We start from the raw sequence: 20,439 nt of genomic DNA, 5'->3' as shown, positions 1-20,439 counted from the left end.
CTTGCTGGCCTCTGAGGGCCCATTGATGGCCTTGGCTCTGAGGGCGCATTGGTGGGGCTTTCAGAGGCGCCGGAATGGGACCTGCACAGTCGCCGGTGAGGGCCCTCTTAAGCGCCGTTTCGGGGCCCTCAGATACACTGGTTTATGGCCATCACAGATATGCGTGGGACCCTTAGAGCTGCTGAGCTGAGTGCTGGTGCGGGCCCTTCATAGGACGACAAGGGGACCTCAGAGCCCAGAGGTCGGTGGTGCCTTCAGGAGCGCCGAGGGGGTCCCTTTAGACCAGAATAGTATTCTCAGACGCCACTGGGACCCTCAGAGTCACCAGTGTGGACTCAGTGGAGCCGTCAGAGTCGCTGGTGTAGGGCCTTAGGAGCCTCTGATGAAGACCCTCAGAACTGGGGGAGAAGGGGCCTCAGAAACGCCGGCGTGGGCTCTCAGAAACGCCGGTGTGGGCTATCAGAGGCACTCCTCACAGTTATTGGGGCCCTAAGAGAATTGGTGTTGGACCATCACAGGCGGGCATGCAGCTCGTAGAGCCGGCTCCTAATAGGCCGGTAAGGGCCCTCAGAGGCCACCAATAGGCCCTCAGAGCCGAGGTCACACATATGCATCTGACGGACACCCACCAGTGACTTTTGCGTGGCCCACACCGGCAATTCTGAGGATCCCACCGGAGTCTGAGAGTACCGTGCCGTTCTCTAAGGACCCCACTGAACTTCTGAAGGTGCTGCCGGCCTCTGAAGACCCTTTGCCGGCCTGAGGAGTGAGGACACCTTGCCGTTCCCTAAGAATCCCCTGCCGGCTTGCGAAGGGTTCGCGACAGCAGCTCCTACGGCCCACAGGCCACACACATCTGTGACGAATGTACATATATGCTTATTTGCTTATCTGTTTATTTTGATTTTTTACCAAGTGACAAAAGATTGATAGAGCTCAGCGAACACTGGTAGGGCCCAAATAAACATTGGTAGGGCTCGGGCCCTACCAGGCCTATACAAAACGACGCCCCTGCAGCCTATCTTTTTAGAGTTTGTAGCTCCAGTGATGGAGCCATCGTGACTGTTGCATCCCAGGGTTCAAAGATTAGCCCAGGCCAAAGGCACAGCACACTATTGATTAGATACCAACTTTCACGTATGTACCTGCTCGCCTCACCATCTCACCCCTCCGTACAGTCGTTCAAAAGCAGCTGCAACTTTTAACCGTCGCCCGTCTGTTGGCGTTTCAACAGCCGCCGTAAGGGGGAGGAGTCGATCGGACCCCCGCGGCCTCTCGGACTCTGATATGGAGCTGTGCATAAAAAAGACGAGCGTGCTACCCGTGACCATAGGAAGCCGCTGCTGCCCATTTTTAACCCTCGCCCTGGCAGGGCATTTTTCATAACACGGCCTGGCAGGGGGGGGGGGGGGTCGATGCGACCCCCCCCCTCGCGATTGGCTCCTATGGCACCTAGAAACACCAAATTTGGTAGGTAGGTGGGCCCCCTGGAGTTCTCGCCCCTGTGCAAATTTGGTTGCTCTAGGTCAATATTTAGGGGGGTTTTGGGGGGTATAAATGTAAAAATTTCGCTAAAAACAGGTCAAAAGTTTTTCGCTTATAACTTTTGATCTAATTAAGATAGAGCAAAAAGAAAGGCACCAGTGAACTCAGCACGTCAAGGCGCGTCGAATGATATACTTTTTAGCTTGCTTAAGTGTACTTATAGTTTTTCTTAAATTTTAAGTAAACTTAAATTAATAAATTAAGTTCAACTTAACCAAATTGCGTCATATCGTATATCATTCGATTCGGCTAATCACCAGGAACACAATGATGCCATTTTTTAAGCTCTAGCGTCATTGTGTGCCAGGTTATTGGCAAAAACGTCGTTTGACCTCAGTTGACCTCATTTGACCAGACCCATGGATAAGTACACCAAACAAAGAAGCACCAAGTGACCTGCTGTTAAGTACTGTGGTTTCAAAGCACAAAAATGATAGAACGAAGCGGATATCTCCAGTATTTTCCGAATTTAGTATTTTCCCATAGGCTTAACATTACGACGTAATGACCTCTAACTGACCTCAGGTCAGTGACCTCAAAAAACCCGAACTATATGTTATACAACTCGGTGAACTTAGCACATCCTGAAAGTTTGAAGGAAATCAGTGAAAAACTGTGAGTTGGACAGGTGCAAAAAGAAAATTGAAATTTGACCATGACCTTGTACCGGTTTTTCTGACCTGGTGACCTGACCCAAGGTCACCCGGACCTGAAATTTTCAGGTCATATGTAAAAAGGTTGCCCCATAGGCTGTGCCAAATTTGGCGGCGCTGCGCGCCGCCGTTTTTACGCTATCTTCGAAAAACCTTAGGGGGGGGGGGTCGCATCGACCCCCCCTGCCAGGGCGAGGGTTAAGGTCCTTGGTCATTCCGTCTCATTCAAGAGGGCAATGATAAGTGTCGAGAAAATCGGGACCCGCTATAACTTCTTGAAGTGAGATTTTATGGCTCAAGATGATCTCCATAAAAAGCTCATAAGCCAACGGTCATTATGGGTCCAGAGGCCAGTTTTACCAACAGAAAAATAGCCGCCTGCCGGAATTTTTGCCTAAAGATCGTTTCACATATGGAGCGTAAACGGTAAAGCCCTATCCGCTTACGAGCCCATCGCGTTTACGCTCCGTATGTGAAGCGGTCTTGAGGCAAAAATTCCGGCAGGCGGTTATTTTTCTGTTGGTAAAACTGGTCTCAGGTCATATTTTCCGGGCTGGTGAAAAAAAAAAAAAAATGATGGGCTCGAGGGTACAATTTGGTCGTGATCCAATGCCTTTTACGTGAGCTTTTAACCCTATTAGTGGCAGGGGGGTTGTTTTTATCCACCCCTCAGGTTTTTCGGGAATATCTCCGAAGTCCGAAACCGCTGAAGCTATGATGCTGAAATTTTCTGACTTTTCCTAAAACTAAATTGGGCACATTCCCTGAAAATTTCAAGTTCATAACTTTACCAGGGGCGGCTCCAGAGCACTGGGAATCGGGGGGTCCTATTCGTGAAGCGAGTCATTTGGGCGAAGATCACGATGCTGCACCAGTTTTACGACAGTGAATGAAAGGTATCATGTGATAACATATACAAAGTCATTGTGCATCCTCTTTTGACACGTTTTTGCTATAATAGGCGGATCCAGGCGTCCAAATAGGGGGGTTATTTTTTACCTCCCAACATAGGTGCCCTGACACCGCCTATGCATGACCAATACAATTTTAGTCGTTCTCTCATAAGAAAATTGTAACATAACAAGACCATTGCCACCCTTTTTAGAAACAGTACCAACAAAAACCTTATTTACTATACTTTTTGTGTACCCCCAATCTCAATGATCTGTATCCGCCTATGATTTTTGAAAATGCATATTTTTAGGATCCATGTGAATTCCTGGTTCATTCTCTATCGATCGGCAAAAGTTGCGTTAAGATTGGTTCAGAAACCTGGCCGTGATAAACAGTCTAAAATGTATCTGCAATTTGCCCGTTTTTACCCCCCTCTACCCCACTATTGACATTTTTTAATTTTATTTTTTTTAGAAATGTAGATCTCCTTGAGCCAAATCGAATGCCGTTTGAATTTTGAAAATCGGCCGGTTAGATCTCGAGATATCAAGGGGGGGGGGGGTCGTAAACAGCCCCCCCCCCCCTGCCACTAATATGGGGTAGCCAGGAGCCTGCCACTAATAGGGTTAACGAAAAACCACCCGCCGCCCCTATACGTACAAGGGTTAAATGGGATATAGCATAGGCGGCGGAACGGGGAGGGCACCGGGGCACCGTGCACCCTTTGATTTTTGCATTTTAACATTAGCCCTATGGGCGTTGCATGGAAAGAATGGGACCAAAGGTCGGCAGTGCTCCCCCCTCCCCCTTAATTGAAGGTGTTCCGCCGCTACTGGGATATAGGCATTAAATGTTTTGTGGAGGAAGTGTCATGTTTTAAATTTGATGCATTGGAAATGCACAAATACCCAAAGAGTTCCAGGACGGTATGGAATTTCAGTAAACATAGTTGTGTCAGCAATGGGGTCTGGTAGGTGGGGGCAATGGCCCTGCCTGGCGCCCAAAAAGGGGGCACGACCCCGAATGACCTGCCGACCACTGATCTAGTGTATGCCATGGGGCTTCTTGCCTCAGGCCGTGGGGTGTTTTGCCCTGGGGTTGGGGAAAATGCCCCATTTGCAGTTGCCTCACAAAGCACTTGCTAGCTGGGAGTCCGATCATAAGTGAATGAATTTGAGGGGTGGAATTTAAAGTAAAATGTCCAAAGAACACATTGAGCACAAATTTGGCCTTCCAGGTGATGTGAGACAAAAGTAGGTAGTAGGTACCTATGTAGCAAAATAAATTATCTGTGGCGTCTTGCTCAAGGCTACCCTACTTTATACCCTACGTACATTTGCTATGCGTAGGCTTTTGTACGTGACGTACTTTTGTCCATACGTACTTTATACCCTACGTACTTCTGCGATACGTACTTTTGTCCGTGACGTACTTTTGTCCATACGTACTTTTTACCCTACGTACATTAGCTATACGTACTTTTGTCCGTGACGTACTTTTGTCCATACGTACTTTATACCCTACGTACTTTTGCGATACGTACTTTTGTCCCTGACGTACTTTTGTCCATACGTACTTTATACCCTACGTACTTTTGCGATACGTACTTTTGTCCCTGACGTACTTTTGTCCATACGTACTTTATACTGTACGTACTTCTGCGATACGTACTTTTGTCCTTGACGTACTTTTGTCCATACGTACTTTATATTGTACGTATTTCTGCGATACGTACTTTTGTCCCTGACGTACTTTTGTCCATACGTACTTTATACTGTACGTACTTTTGCGATACGTACTTTAATCCTACGTACTTTTGTTTACGTACTTTTGTCCTACGTACTTTAGCGATACGTACTTTTGTCCGTAACCCAGCTAGGGCACCAGGGTGGATCCAGACTTTCGGTTTGAGGCAGGGCCGGGGTGCGGAGCCGGAGCCGGAGCCGGCATATTTTGCCCGGAGCCGGAGCCGAAGCTGTGAAACAATATAGTTCGGAGCCGGAGCCAGGGCCGGAGCTGTCAAAAAGAGGAAACAAATATTGACCTCGTTCGGTTTGTCAAACCAAACTGCCTTGAACTTACAGTTCCAGGCAGTAAGAAATACGGTAGGGGAAGCGGGGGTAACACCGTCCCGCTAAGCTTTTCGCCATAATGAGAGAATATGTGTGAAGTCTCTTGGTAGTTATTGTCTTGGCTACAATATTTAAACATTTTCTCACGTGTTTTAGGTACTTATTTTGCATGCTCCTAAAAGGTTTTCATGTATCACGACTTTTAAAAATACCTTGCATATTTGCTGCCTACAAATTGTGTGGGTAACCCCGCCACCGGTGTTGATGTTAACCCAACCCATTCCTACGAAAGCTTTTAATTGTTCAAAGATCGCGTGCGATGAGTTTCCTGTCCGTAAGTGGTAATTTTCGCAAATAATCGGTAATGGATACCTAAATAGGTATAGGTTCATCAGCTGTTTGCCAGTTTTATACAGCTGGCAAGTGCTTGGTCGGGATGCATGAAAAATATAAAGTAAAAAATCAAATAAGCTGCTTTTTCCCCACTTAGTAACATCTACGAACATAAATAAAGCGTGTCTTTGGAGTTTCATCACTTATCACGCTACAAACAGGAAACACCGCAACCTCAATTGGGGTAACACCGCCACGGGGTGGCGGTGTTCCCCAATAAGTGATCACAAGCAAAAATCGCCAGCGGCAAGAATGTACTACACGGTTCAAGCAAACCTATCTTACTGGACAAAGCCGATCAGTTATTTTTCGATGTAATCAAGTAAATCAAAATGAGTCTCTACTTAAAGACATTCAAAAGTGCTCCCAACTCATCGAATTTATATAAGAGAATGTGCATTTTTCTTTAAATGCCCACATTGAGCTTCGATTACACTGAAACACCGGAACACAAATCAGAAGACGCTTTCCTTCGTGCGGTTAATAGGAAATAACGGATTTTTACACTTCACATTTCATACTTTCGCCGCCAGATGGGGTGGCGGTGTTTCCCACAGTGGCGGTGTTACCCCCGCTTCCCCTATTCAAAATATGAAAATAGCCTTAAGTTATGCAAATGCAGAAGCAACGTGCACCAATCCCATCTTCTTTTTTCTGCCACCCGTAGGTATTTAAAATGTACTGAGTATTGGAGCCGGAGCCGCCGGACCATTTTACTCGGAGCCGGAGCCGGAGCCGGAGCCGCCATGGCATTTCACTCGGAGCCGGAGCCGGAGTCGGAACCGTCTGAAATGTCCACGACTCCGCATCCCTGGTTAAGGGTGGGCGTGGGGTAACTCATGGCCGGCCCGATCCCTGGCAGTCCGGTTGCTGAGCGGGGGGGGGGGGGGAAGAAAGGTCCAATATGATGCCACACCTATTGCCTATAGGCATATATAGTATGTATTGGTTTGTATTGGTATTGGTAAAGTTAAAGCTAAAGGTTATTAACCCTCGCCCGCACATGCCATTTTCCCATCCTAGAACGCACATGGGGGGGGGGGGGGTGGTTGCCACCCCCCCGCGCCATTTCGTTCCTGTTGGAGATAGAGCTTAGCAGTAAAGACCAAAAAGATTCTTTGGGAAGAGACGAATCCAATGATACCCAGTTTTACCTTCTCAGGTCAGTCATTGACCTTCCAGGTCAGGTCAAACTAAAAAATGTTGCTGTTTTGGGTCACCGTTGGATATCAAGTGCGCTGCTTATCAAATACCGATGACGATGCTGTTTTCTGGTGCCAAGCCAGCTAGAACCTTTTTGTCACACTATCCGACCAGAATTTTGCTGCTGAGGTCATTTCAGGTCAAGTTAGGTCAAGGTCAATTATATGTGTTTGTATGTCTGTGTGTGTCTGTGTGTATACTGATGTGTGCACCGATTGTTTTTGGGTCCATATCACATGAAATCACGATCTGAGAAGCTTTTACCAAAAATGCAGTCAAAAAAACTTCACAAAAAGTAAATTCAGCTTGCCTAAAACGCAATTATCTTAGATGACCTAGGTTGACCTTGACCCTGACCTTGACCCCTGTACATCGTCGAACAACATGTTTCATGATAGGTGGGAGGTAAGACTGGCAAAAAAGGCCGAAATCAGGGTGTCAAAAGCTCACAAGGCCCATGGCAAACGCAAGATGTTGAGAATTGGCCATTTGGGTCATGACATGACCTGAAAAACAAGGTCATATCTCCGAAACCAAAAATCACAGAAATTTGAAATTTTCAGTGGACATCAAGAAAGGATAGACGAGCAGCTATACGAAAAATCAGCCTTCTAGCTCTACAAATGTTGAGTGCAGAGCAGAAAGACTGCCTGGGGGGGTGGCAACCACCCCCCCCATGTGCGGGCGAGGGTTAAATAAACACCGACGCGGAGCGCTGCCTTTTTTAAGATATCCGCAAAAAAAAAAATCGTCAACTTGATGAATCGATAAAAATCACTAACATCTCAGGAGGCACACTGCTGAGTGCTGATACCATTCAATACATACGTATATACCTATGGGCAATAGGCATGTCTTTTGGGTCATTATATTGGACCTTCCTTCCCCCCCCCCCCCCGGGTCCCCGCTCAGCAGCTTTGACTGCCGGGGATCGGGCCGGCCAAGAGTCCGCCCACCCTCAAACTGAAAGTCTGGATCCACCCTGCTGCCCTAGCTAATCGCTAACTACAGAAATGTAGAATCACCCAAGAATCACCGGCCACCGCACACACACGTCGCGATTTAATATGCATAGATGTCGCAGCTATAGCGACACATGTAGTGCAAATGGTATCAGACAGCAGTAGTTTCCCCTACCAAAGGGGTGGTTTTCTACCACAGATGCTCGTCGAGGTCGGAATTTCCAAATACGCTGGTGCGCCACGGTTTACTGTTTTAATGCATAATCACTATATGCACTATGTGGGAAAACACTATCACCCTAATTCAATTATGAACGTCATATGATATTCGATGTTTCTTCATTTCACTTATATGGATTAACATAACTGTTTCAGCATTTTTCCCTTGCATAATAGTTATATGCAAGTTGTTCGCTAAATGCTAGAAAATGTTAATTGTTTTTGTGATGAAAAACCATCGTCCAAACTCCAAGAGTAAAAACAAGGCATGTCGTTTGTTCGTTCTGCTAACTATGCTTGACGTGATTCGACCATTTGCGTTGGCACCTTTACGCTGGAAATAAATAATTGTCCAATCGTTGGTTTGCTCTCGTTAGGCGCGCCGCAGAGGCGCGACCGGCACTTGTTATGCTGCTCATGGCTGGCACGAACAAGCGCTAGTGGGCTGTGGGAGAAATTTATGAGATCGATGGGCGTTGTTGGACTCTAATGGGACCACACCGAGTCTGTGCTGAGTGACGGACTGTTGTCAGCTGCCTCACAGACGCTGGACGACGATTGACACCCGTCTGCGGAGACACAAAAATGACACGAGAAAGATGTTCCGTGTCACGAATAAAGTAAGAACTCGGATGTAAAAAAATAGTAGTGGACGTGCATTGGGGCTGTAGTTAGGAGGCTGTACTGCATTCCACCAGTTCTTGATGAAATGGATTGAGATCATGTTTCTGTTTTTTGGCAACCAAATGCATATAAGTGGGGCTTCTGTCCTTATCATTTAATTATGTGATTATCTATCATACCTACATCAGCTTCTCAGCACCATTGTCATTTTTTAATGCCAATTAGTGCATCACAGCCCAATTGATTGTTCGCTCCATCCACCCACATACGCAGTAACCACCTAATGGTAGACACATTATAACAGGAGATGCCTATCAGACGCCTTCCATTGCCGCACACTGACATTTCCAGGATGCAACGATGCCATTGCCAAAATGCCAGACAGGAAACAATGGAATGGGGAGGATAATTAGCTATAGAAGGACGCAGAGCAGGCTACGGATCCTCTTCAAAGGACTGCTGATGACAAGGACTGATTATTTATCTACAAAGTCTTGTTTGCCCATGTGCAGCCATGTCACCAAGGTTTTACCATACCTCAGTCTCGTTATGGTGGGCGGATTGAGGAGAAATAACAGTGCCGCGTGTTACCATGTTAACCCTCGCCCGCACATGCCATTTTCCCATCCTAGAACGCACATGGGGGGGGGGGTGCCACCCCCGCGCCATTTCGTTCCTGTTGGAGATAGAGCTTCGCGGTAAGACCAAAAAGATTCTTTGGGAAGAGACAAATCCAATGATACCCAGTTTTACCTTCTCAGGTCAGTCATTGACCTTCCAGGTCAGGTTAAACTAAAAAATGTTGCTGTTTTTGGTCACCGTTGGATATCAAGTGCGCTGCTTATCATACACCAATAACGATGCCGTTTTCTGGTGCCAAGTCAGCTAGAACCTCTTATTCACACTACCCGACCAGATATTTGCTGCTGAGGGTCATTCCAGGTCAAGTTAGGTCAAGGTCAATGATATGTGTTTGTATGTCTGTGTGTGTCTGTGTGTATACTGATGTGTGCACCGATTGTTTTTGTGTCCATGTTAGAGTGAGTTTGCGAAATCGGTGGATCCGCGGAGTCCCTAGGGAATCCACGGAGTCCCTAGTGGCTCCGCGGATGAACATCAAGTCTAGTATATTCGCGGATAAACGAGCGGGGATCCGCGGATGAACAAGACTCTTCAGGATAACCGCGAACTCCCTGAAGAGTTGACGAGATCCGCGAAGCACCCGGGGAATCCGCTGAGTAACGATTCATTCTAGTGAGTTTGCGAAGTTCCTATGCGTTTCATGCAGCTATCTTATGACAAGAATGCAAGGGCATATTGGTTAGATCGTCTGCGACTTAACCCTCGCCCGTCTTGGTGTTTTCCCAGTTGCTGTTGGAATTCGCTAAGTAGGTAACGATTCATTCTAGTGAGTTTGCGAATTATTTTTTTCATCTCGCTTAGACGTCGCTCGCAAATATCAATATACAATAAAATAATAGACGGTAAGCCATTTTTGGCGTGGTTGAACTTCTGCGACCAGTCTGCTTACTTTTCTCCCAACCATGAATGGAAAGCTGGAAAGGCATCTGAGCGATCATGTGAATGTATGCAAGTGTGTATGAATTTAACAGTAATGCTCACTCTTCCTCAGAGGCGGAGCTTCCTGTACAGCCCTCAGCAGACTGCGTGGTAGGTATTCTTTTTTGCACAAAACCGATAATTACTGAAAGGCTGTATTATCAGTCGGTCGGAACTCACTGCAAATAACTAGATGCGGCATGCTCCACTCCTTCGATTGGGTCTATCACTAAGCAAAGTACAGGGTGACACAAAAAAAACGGTCATCACCAAATTTCGAATAACTTCAGAAGTTTTATTCAGATCATCACCAAACTTCGGCCACTTAAGGTCACACCTATGTAGCATACATCCACCAAGTTTCAAGTCTTCACTACGAATACTTTTAGTACAGTGTGTGTTTTACTGACGCTCCACAATGTGCTCCAGGTGAGTGCCACGGCGCTGCAGGGCGTAGGCACACTTGCATCCGGCGGGCAAAGTTGTCGATAACCCGATGGCTGTGCACTTTACAGAGTGCAATGGCCTCTGGAGACAGTGCTCAGGGGGTGTGCTACCCCTGAAACATTATTCTTATCGGGTTATCGGCAACTTTGCCCGCCGGATGCAGGTGTGCCTACGCCCTGCAGCGCCGGGGCGCTCACCTGGAGCACATTGTGGAGCGTCCGTAAAACACACACTGTACTAAAAGTATTCGTAGTGAAGACTTGAAACTTGGTGGATGTCTGCTACATAGGTGTGACCTAAAGTGGCCGAAGTTTGGTGATGATCTGAATAAAACTTCTGAAGTTATTCGAATTTTGGTGATGACCGCTTTTTTTGTGTCACCCTGTATATGCCTTGTGTGGCAATAAAATGCAAAAGTTTTTTGGGGGGGCAAATATAAACTTTTGGGTTTCGTTGCCAAATTGGATGGAAAATGAGCACGATGATAATGCCAATCTAACGTGCGGAGTCTCATGCGTCTTGCTGTCACGATTTCCGAGTGACCGATAGCATAGTATTCGCGTTAGGTATTCTCAGTTTTGTCGAAAAAAAAAAGAATACCTACCACGCAGTTTGCAGAGGGCTGCACAGTTGGTGGGGCAGTTGCCCCCTCCCCCCAACTTGCCCTTTTGCCACAGCCGACCTGACCCGACCGGTCAGCACCGCGCCTACAGCCGCTTCAGCCCGGCGCCACAGTATATCTATTCTGGGGAACATTTGGACTGGAGGGGCAATGCTGAACTCCGATACGGGAACCCAAAACGTACCTATCAACCCGGGCAAAAATATCAACTTTGAAATTTGAGCTAATTTGACCTGACCTTGACCTGACCTTCACCAGAGCATAACCTAAACTGGCCCCAAAGGCTGCCTTACCCACATAATCGCATTTGTCATGTAAAATTGACCATAAAACATGCATCACATGCTATTTTCATATTGTGACCCTCTGTGACCTGACCTGGCATCAGTGACTTCAACTAGCAGAATATGTGTTTGAAGAACAATTCCCATCGTTGATTTTCAGTGACATGCATTTTACTCGATTTTACAAGCACAACACATTTCTTGAAATGCCTGTAAACGATGAAAATTCGACATTTGACCTGACCTGTGACGTTATCGCTTGGACCTAGGTCAATGAAATTGGTTCACATGGTAGTTCCCCGCTGCGGCTATCCAACACCGTTTGCGGCTTGTCGCTATGTTACGTGGTTCTCGAGATCTTAGGGGGGGGGGGGGAATGCTCGGCAGACCCCGACGGGGCGCGGATTAAGTCGCAGATGATCTACCCAATATCCCATGCATTCTAGTCTAGATAGCTGTATGAAACGCATAGGAACTTCGCAAACTCACTAGAATGAATCGTTACTCCGCGGATTCCCCGGGTGGTTCGCGGATCTCGTCAACTCTTCAGGGAGTTCGCGGTTATCCTGAAGTCTTGTTCATCCGCGGATCCCCGCCCGTTTATCCGCGAATATACTAGACTTGATGTTCATCCGTGGAGCCACTAGGGACTTCGCGGATTCCCTAGGAAATCCGCGGATCCACAAATTTCGCAAACTCACTCTAACATCCATATTACATGAAATCATGATCTGAGAAGCTTTTACCAAAAATGCAGTAAAAAAAAAAACGTCACGAAAAGTAAATTCAGCCGCCTAAAACACAATTATTTTAGATGACCTAGGTTGACCTTGACCTTAACCTTGACATCTGTACATCGTCGAACAACATGTTCCATGATAGGTGGGAGGTAAGAATGGCAAAAAAGGCCGAAATCAAGGTGTCAAAAGCTCACAAGGCCCATAGCCAACGCAAGATGTTGAGAATTGGTCATTTGGGTCATGACATGACCTGAAAAACAAGGTCATATCTCCGAAACCAAAAACCGCCGAAACTTGAAATTTTCAGTGGATATCAACAAGGATAGGGGAGCAGCTATACCATAAATCAGGCTTCTAGCTCTAAAAATGTTGAGTGCAGGGCAGAAAGACTGCCTGGGGGGTGGCAACCCCCCCCCCCCTCATGTGCGGGCGAGGGTGGCCCGCTGACGACCTTCCTTACGGAAAGTTGTTGACATAGGGTTTGCATGGAGATTGGACGTGATCGGTCAACTCAATGTAGCTCATTTACCATGGACATTGGGTAGGTATTGGTGGGTGCATGCCATGTGCTGCATATCCGAAAGCTCCGTGGTTTTCAGTGGAGCAGCAAATAGCTTAAAGGTAGTGTGCCACCTTTGAAAGATTTCCCATTTTATTTTTCCTAGGATAAGAAGCTTCTGTTTTTACCTAATATCGCAAAAAAAAATCAAAAATGGGCCTGGAATAGTGCCTTTTTCTCCTAAAAGTTTTTCGGTTTTTAGATATGTATAACAACTGTAGTGGGCTCACCTGCAAACAGGCGTCGGGCAACAATCGCGAATGCGGCGCACTTGTGACAATAAGCAAAGGTCATTATAGTGTTACGACCATACGACGTACGGGAATGAGTTATCAGCTGTCTAATCGTAGACAACACAATGTCGAGCCTTAAACTGTAAGCCCGTATTGGTATTGTTTCTTTTATTTGGCTGTCGAACATTATTTATGGTTTGAAATATGATTTTATGTAAAATAATTGATATGAAAAAGCCGTCTTATAAGTTATGACCCCATTTCACCACACGCAAGTGGCAGAAATGACAATGATCAGCTGACGCATTTTTCTTGGCCGAAGTCAGAGCGCGCGGCCCGACGCACCACGCGTATTTGGAAATTCCGACCTCGACGAGCATCAGAAGCCACCTAACAGGCGTGTTCGAAACCGCAGCAGATGATGATGAACGGGTTTATCGAAACTTGATTGGATGAGCATATCGGTAATAGCGATTTCAGTGTGTGCATTTATTGTTCATAGTGGTGTGAAATGTGGTTGGGGTACGACCGACAACCCGTCGGGGCGAATTTCGCACTGGGGTACTCAAAATTTGAAGAATTTAAGACGTTTCCATGAGTTTTGAAGGTATGGATAAGTTCTAAAAATCCGGTTCTCCTTATCTGGGCCATTAACTCCATACGGTCCAAGAAAGCTGGCACACTACCTTTAATGAAAAATAGTTTTATGGACGTTTCGGTGCAACCTCTTGTTCAGTCGAATTATTCGTACTTGAATAACAAGCACACAATACACTCGATGGATGTTTGCTGGTATTGCGTTTGCAATAAGACATGTTTTAGGACATTATTGGTTTCACATTTCATTTCACTGAAAGTAGTATCATTAATAAAATGAGCAAATTGAGCATAACTATTGAGCGCCGAACCTCGATCAGTCGTATTCATGGCTGACAAACATACATGCTACCTTTAATGTTCCGTGGAAAACATCCATCCATTTTAAATTGATTTTCCACGCCTTTTGACCCCTTACGCCAAGCCCTCCCCTTTCCAATCGCAAAAAAGAGTATTGTGTGTTGCGCGGAGTTGCGCCGGGTACGACTGATGGGGAATAGCTGAAGAGAAAAGCGAACATGGAGCCTAACAAACTTTTGGGAGATTTTCCGCGGCTCATTGCAAATAACTTTTAAGTGATTTTTTTATTTTCGTGCGGGGTATGCATAGAGGCTGCTCCCTACAATTTGCAGAGTGTTATTTTGGCCTAACTTTGGTAAGGTCGTGCCGTATCGTGAACGTTGTCATATCGTAAATATTGACGTATCGTGTTTCTTTTCAGAACGCTGACAATGACCAATATCGTGGAGGTGGACCGAGACGACTTCCTGCGGTACGCTGCGCATCTTCAGGACATGTGAGTGGCGAATCTTCAACTTCGCCGGCTGGCTGATGCTAACATGGTTTGTTTAGTTTGTCGTTTGTACAATGTTAAATACTTGACAGAGCCACACATACTTCAAACATTTTTCTCATGTCATTTCCGTACATTTACCTAGAATACATATTGCTTGAAAAAATCAGAAATATGTCGATTCATGTGAACATATTGAAAGGAAATCATGCAGACGCGTGCACAAAAAAAATGTATTAGTATATTTCGATTGTAAGTGTTCAACATGCAACAGTCTTTGTGTAAAACTTTGAACTATCTGCGACATCTTCAATGGCCTTTATCACAGTGTCTAAAATATATTGTCTTCACTATTCTCTAATGGCCGTTTTGCACGTAGCAGCTTTACAGTCGCCGGCGACGGTTGCTGTCACCGGCGCCCGAAAAGGTTCTGCAAGTAAAACGGACACAGAGTTAGTTCGATTTCAAGTTCTTACTCAAATGCTCTTTGCAGAGTGCTCTCCAAGAACGAGCAGCTCAGGAGGATCCGAGCCGATGCGTTCAGAAACTTGCCGCAACTGCTCAGCCTGTAAGTATTCATATGGTGCTTGGCTCCTGCGTTATTTATTCGTTTCCTTTTTTCATAACGCAACTTCATGCTCTTTGAAACTCTGGCGGTGGTCAGTTCAGCTCGGTGCACCAACGAAACATCGCAAATTTATGCTTTGGTTCCATTAAGAAATGTTCACTCAGTTCTACTAGTCTGAAAATGCGTCGCTTTTCTGTCCATGTGAAATTAAAATAGAAGCATGCTCACGGCAGATATAATCCATAGAAGCTGTACATTTGTAAACACCCTTTACTGTATTTATAAAAAAAAACTAATACCGATCGTATGCAAATTTCACCGTTCCTCAGACATTCCTCAGAACTTATGAAAAAACGCGCTGCAAAATCCGAGCCTTCACTGGGCGGATATGAAAGAATGAAAATAATATTGAATCGCATCTGACCTTTTGGATGGCATCGGTCGCCGATGCCTGAGCCACTTGGGTCTTTGTAATGGCTGAGAAGGGTGACATATGCCTCATAACTCTTCATTTCCGCTACGCTGATACTATTGAAGCATCGGAGGAGAAATCATGTTATGGAAAATATGAACAACGCAGAGGTAAAAGCCGCCCTTGAAATTCCCAGACGCTACGAGTGCGAGTACTCCTTAGTCTTTGCATAGTAGCACAATTTTTATTTTCTAGTTTTCTGGAACTAATTTGCTTTCTGCTACACGCGTGAGTCTGATATGAATCATTTTGGTTGAAAAGATCCTCTCAGTGCGTCTCATGAATGAAATTAGCAACAGGTCACAGCGGCAGCATTCTAAATCCCCCCAGACGGAGTTTAGTAAAGAGACCCGACATTGCGCCCTAGCTCATTTATTATACGGCTATTGGACCGCCGGCCTCCGTTGGGGAGCGCGCGGCATCACAGATCAGGCGGCGACACATCAGTCTCTGCTGGACATCTCAGCACCACCGACTGCCCTGGCTGACCGGGTGGGTACATACAGCGGACCGTGCCACCTCTCAGCCGCTGCCTGCGCCCACTCTGGGCACGGCAGGACGGAAAGCACCGCCTTATGACTCCACTCTGACATTGGTCCTCAGTTGACAATGCCCGCTGCAGTGCCGGACAGTGGAGCGCGTCAGGCCGTTTCCGCGTATGGCCTCGGGCATATGTCGTGTCCATCGGGGGAATCTGAGACCCGGCCGGCTGATGGTGCTTCCGGGCGCGACCCGACTATATTGGATTTGGCGCCGGCCTCGGCTGTCTGCCCGCTGTCTGCTGAGTGTCTGAACCCGTCACACCAGCGACCGGTCGTGTCGATCACAAGACGCGACCCGCGCCGAGTCCCCGGGTCACTCAGAGTGTCCTGAGGCGACGGGTCTCTGGGTCACTCAGATCACCCTCAGGCGATGGATCTACCGGTCATTCAGATCACGAGAGACGATTGCCGGCACGGACGGCCTCCAAACATAGTACGGCTCTCAACCTGATGAACTCACGGCAAAACCAGCCGTGAGGCGCCGCCCGAAACTCGTGTTGACATATATCGCGGCGATGTAAGATATGGGGTGGCCGTGAGAGGTCCACTCAGCTGATTATACGACCGTGATCTTCCGTTCCAGCGTGGTGATCTCACTGCTGATTGTGTAGAATGACTTTGAACAAATTAAAAGCAAACTTTGTTGAGAGTTATTGATGTATTTTGCTAGTTTTTGCTCGGGTTTTGCATGCTTGGAATGGATTTTATTTCCAATTCCTTTCATTGTAAGATGTCAGAATATCACAAGAGCACAGGCCCACCACTATTCCCTAGCCCTAGGCCATGTCCTTATTCATGTCGCAATGTATTCATATATGCATCTTAAACGCCTAGTCTACCATCTGAGAAGAGTCTTGTAGCTGAATTATAATTCTATAGATGGAGCGAAATTAGATTCCCCTTCTCCAAGGGAACATTAAATGGTTTAGTGTCCTTTTGGAGGAACAAATGTCATTTTAAATGACCCCTAACCTCCAGACCATCCCAAATACCATTTGATGAAAGCATGAACACACTACGATTCAATTTTCTTTATTTGCTCCCACAGTCGGAATATGAAGTTTCATGTCCGAAACAGCATGTGGGCCGGTTCTCTTTTAGGTCTTGCTGAACGTTACACACGGATAGCTCGCCCATTCCATCTGACTTGGATGGCAGGCATGTTGACTGGCATAGTCAAACTGCCGTTTCGGCGAATTGGATCCACGTGCCGCTCGATGCCATAGAGTTTCAGCTGCTGCGCTGAACAGTTTCTGCTATCCGCTCTGGAGTTTCAGCTCACAGCTGCTGCCTTGCAGAGTTTCTGCCGTTCACTCAATGGGGTTTCAAGTGAAGCCTCGTGAAGTTCCCTCTGAGACACCTGCTGAGTTTTCTCTGGCTCAAGTGTTGTCGATAAAGAGCGGTTGCCATTTCCGCCAACATGTCCTTCAGAGCTGGCTGGAGCGGCGATTTGGACGGGTGTGAGTTGGGAGAGGCTGGGAGAGGGGGGGCGGCGCGCTGTGTTGTCCAGAATTGGAGGATCAAAAGCATGCGATAGCATAACTTTTGGTGCTGGCCTCGGTTCGCTCGGTGCTTCGTGGCACATGCTATTCCGCTTCAAAGTTTCGTTGACACGAATTTTTTTTTTTTTGTCAAGGCTACAGGTCAACCCGAGGTCACGGGCAAAGCCATACTGGCGGGACACATCGGTAACACCTTGAACCAGTTTCCAGGGGGGTCACCGTCTGCGAGGGGTGCAGGCTGCACGTGCTTGGGTCGGAAAACCGTTTTGACGTGAGGTCCTCTGGCTCAAAGAAATTTTAAGCTATCAACCTCAAAATCGGTTCAATGGTAGTCCCAGGCAAGGCCTCCAAAATAATGCACATTTGGTTGAGCTAAACTCTGTGGTGCATGAGCTATGCACGTGCAAGCCGATTGCACCCCTTCGTACGTTGCCACGCCTGCAGGGTAAACGGCAGCTCTAACTGGTTCAAAACTTGCAGGTCATAAGAAGAATACATTTGATCACGACATTCCGGCGAGATAATATCCGAGGGGTGCAAGCTGCGCGTGCGGGGGGCGGATAACGGTTTTGACGAGGGATCCTCTGATCCCGGGAAACGTCGAGCTAGCGACACAAAAGTCGGTACACTGATAGAACTAGACACACGCTACATGATGTTATGAAAATGACTGCACTGGGGTGCCTGGGACATGAACTATGCACGTGCAGTTAATTCATATCTTACTGTAGGTAGATCTCCACGTCCACACGTATCTCACGTACTTTCAAGCATTTTTGGGATGTTTCGGTTGGTTTCAGGTTCAGTCAAAGCTCAGTCTGGGTTTCGGTGGTTTTGCCCGGTGTGTGCCCTCAGTACCGTTCCTCCAATTCTGGCCCAAGGCAACGCAAGAGCGCTGCCGGCATCTAGTTATAAGCTGTGGGTCGTGAGATGAAAGTCATCACTCAGCTGCCAGCAGTTGACTGTTGATCCCCCAGCGACGGACAGGCGGAATGAGACGGACGGAGAGATAGCAAAGCCAACACAGATGGAATAGACTGGATAGACAGGACAGGAGCAGCCGAGAGAACATAAAAATTGTCCAGAATTGGAGGATCAAAAGCATGCGATAGCATGCTTTTGCATCCGGAAATTCCCATTGGTGGGTCGCTGAAAAAAAGTTCGGCTGAACCTGTTTGTCAGTGAGTGAGTATGTGAGTTGTCCAAGCTTTTTTGGACCTGGAGTCAAAATGGGTGGACCGATCGGGACGAAAGTGGGACCGTTTGATTCGTCTCCGGCGAGGTAAACTTTTGGTGCTGGCCTCGGTTCGCTCGGTGCTTCGTGGCACATGCTATTCCGCTTCAAAGTTTCGGTGACACGAAATTTTTTGTCAAGGCTACAGGTCAACCCGAGGTCACGGGCAAAGCCATACTGGCGGGACACATCGGTAACACCTGGAACCAGTTTCCAGAGGGGTCACCGTCTGCGAGGGGTGCATGCTGCACGTGCTGGGGGCGGAAAACCGTTTTGACGTGAGGTCCTCTGGCTCAAAGAAATCTTGATCTAGCAACCTCAAAATCGGTTCAATGGTAGTCCCAGGCAAGGCCTCCAAAATAGTGCACATTTGGTTGAGCTAAACTCTGTGGTGCATGAGCTATGCACGTGCAAGCCGATTGCACTCCTTCGTACGTTGCCACGCCTGCAGGGTAAACGGCAGCTCTAACTGGTTCAAAACTGGCAGGTCATAAGAAGAATACATTGAGTCATGACATTCCGGCGAGATAATATCCGAGGGGTGCAAGCTGCGCGTGCGGGGGGCGGTTAACGGTTTTGACGATGGATCCTCTGATCCCGGGAAACGTCGAGCTAGCGACACAAAAGTCGGTACACTGATAGAACTAGACACACGCTACATGATGTTATGAAAATGCCTGCACTGTGGTGCCTGGGACATGAACTATGCACGTGCAGTTAATTCATATCTTACAGTAGGTAGATCTCCACATGAATCTCACGTGCTTTCAAGCATTTCATGGATGTTTCAGTTGGTTTTGCAGTCCATACTCAGTTCCATTCCTCCAATTCTGGCCCAAGGCAACGAGGCCCAAGGCTGGGAGAGGGGAGGAGCGGCGCGCTGTGTTGTTATAAGCTGTGGGTCGTGAGATGAAAGTCATCACTCAGCTGCCAGCAGTTGACTGTTGATCGCCCAGCGACGGACAGGCGGAATGAGACGGACGGAGAGATAGCAAAGCCAACACAGATGGAATAGACTGGATAGACAGGACAGGAGCAGCCGAAGTTATTTAGTTGCATACTAAAATTATTAGTCTGCAACTAAATTAACACCACTAAAATTATTTAGTGGTGCGTCATAGATAGGTCATCTACAACGGTTGAGCGAAAGTTTCGACTTTTAACTTTCTTCATTCAACTTACAATGGTTATCTACATATTAACCTGAAGTGAAATATTTTCATAACCATTGGCATTAAACTTATCAACTCACTGCTAACTCACCTCACGTGCTAGTATACCGTACGTCCTTTGGTGTAGCTATGTCATTACGTGAACCCATTTGGAGCACGGACCTTGCCACACCCTACAACCCTAGGTCGGTGGGCGGCCCGCCTCAGTCTGGGCCCGCCGGGTAGATCTCTTCTGAGCACGACAGCGGCTCGTCTGCGGCCGACAGATAGTCCCGAACAGATGTGCCGGTGGTCGCGCCGCCGGCCGCCGATCCCGACCAATCGGTCCCGTAGCCCCAATCGGTCTCCGGCGAGGTCCGCGTGCGTTCCGGCCGCCTGATAGGAACCTGACACGCCATCTCGGTAGGTAATTCGCCAGCCGGGAGAACGGAAGACAGACAGACTGAGGCACGATACCTGATGTATCAAAGTGGTAAATACCGGACGCGCCGAGAGGGTACCAATGGATTACATGGTTCAGAATTCGGCAGGATGGTAACAACCATCACT

At 47.2% G+C, this 20,439-nt stretch overlaps 1 protein-coding gene across 1 annotated transcript in view; it reads left to right on the top strand.

Annotated features, from left to right (window-relative positions):
• The window catches only part of LOC122381306, a 52,179-nt gene extending 37,200 nt beyond the window's left edge, over positions 1–14,979 (top strand). The window contains exons 2-3 of the mRNA XM_043365313.1: positions 14,329–14,403; positions 14,894–14,979. Coding sequence (XP_043221248.1) covers positions 14,329–14,403; positions 14,894–14,972 — 154 coding nt within the window. The 3' untranslated portion in view covers positions 14,973–14,979. The remainder of the gene's footprint in view (positions 1–14,328; positions 14,404–14,893) is intronic.
• The last annotated feature ends 5,460 nt before the right edge of the window (positions 14,980–20,439 follow it).

This window comes from Amphibalanus amphitrite, unplaced genomic scaffold (assembly GCF_019059575.1).
Source record: "Amphibalanus amphitrite isolate SeventyFive unplaced genomic scaffold, NRLGWU_Aamphi_draft 000118F_arrow, whole genome shotgun sequence".
In the NCBI taxonomy this organism is placed as follows: Eukaryota; Metazoa; Arthropoda; class Thecostraca; order Balanomorpha; family Balanidae; genus Amphibalanus; species Amphibalanus amphitrite.
The sequence above is the reverse complement of the archived record's forward strand: the minus strand, read 5'-3'. Positions and strand labels throughout refer to the sequence as shown.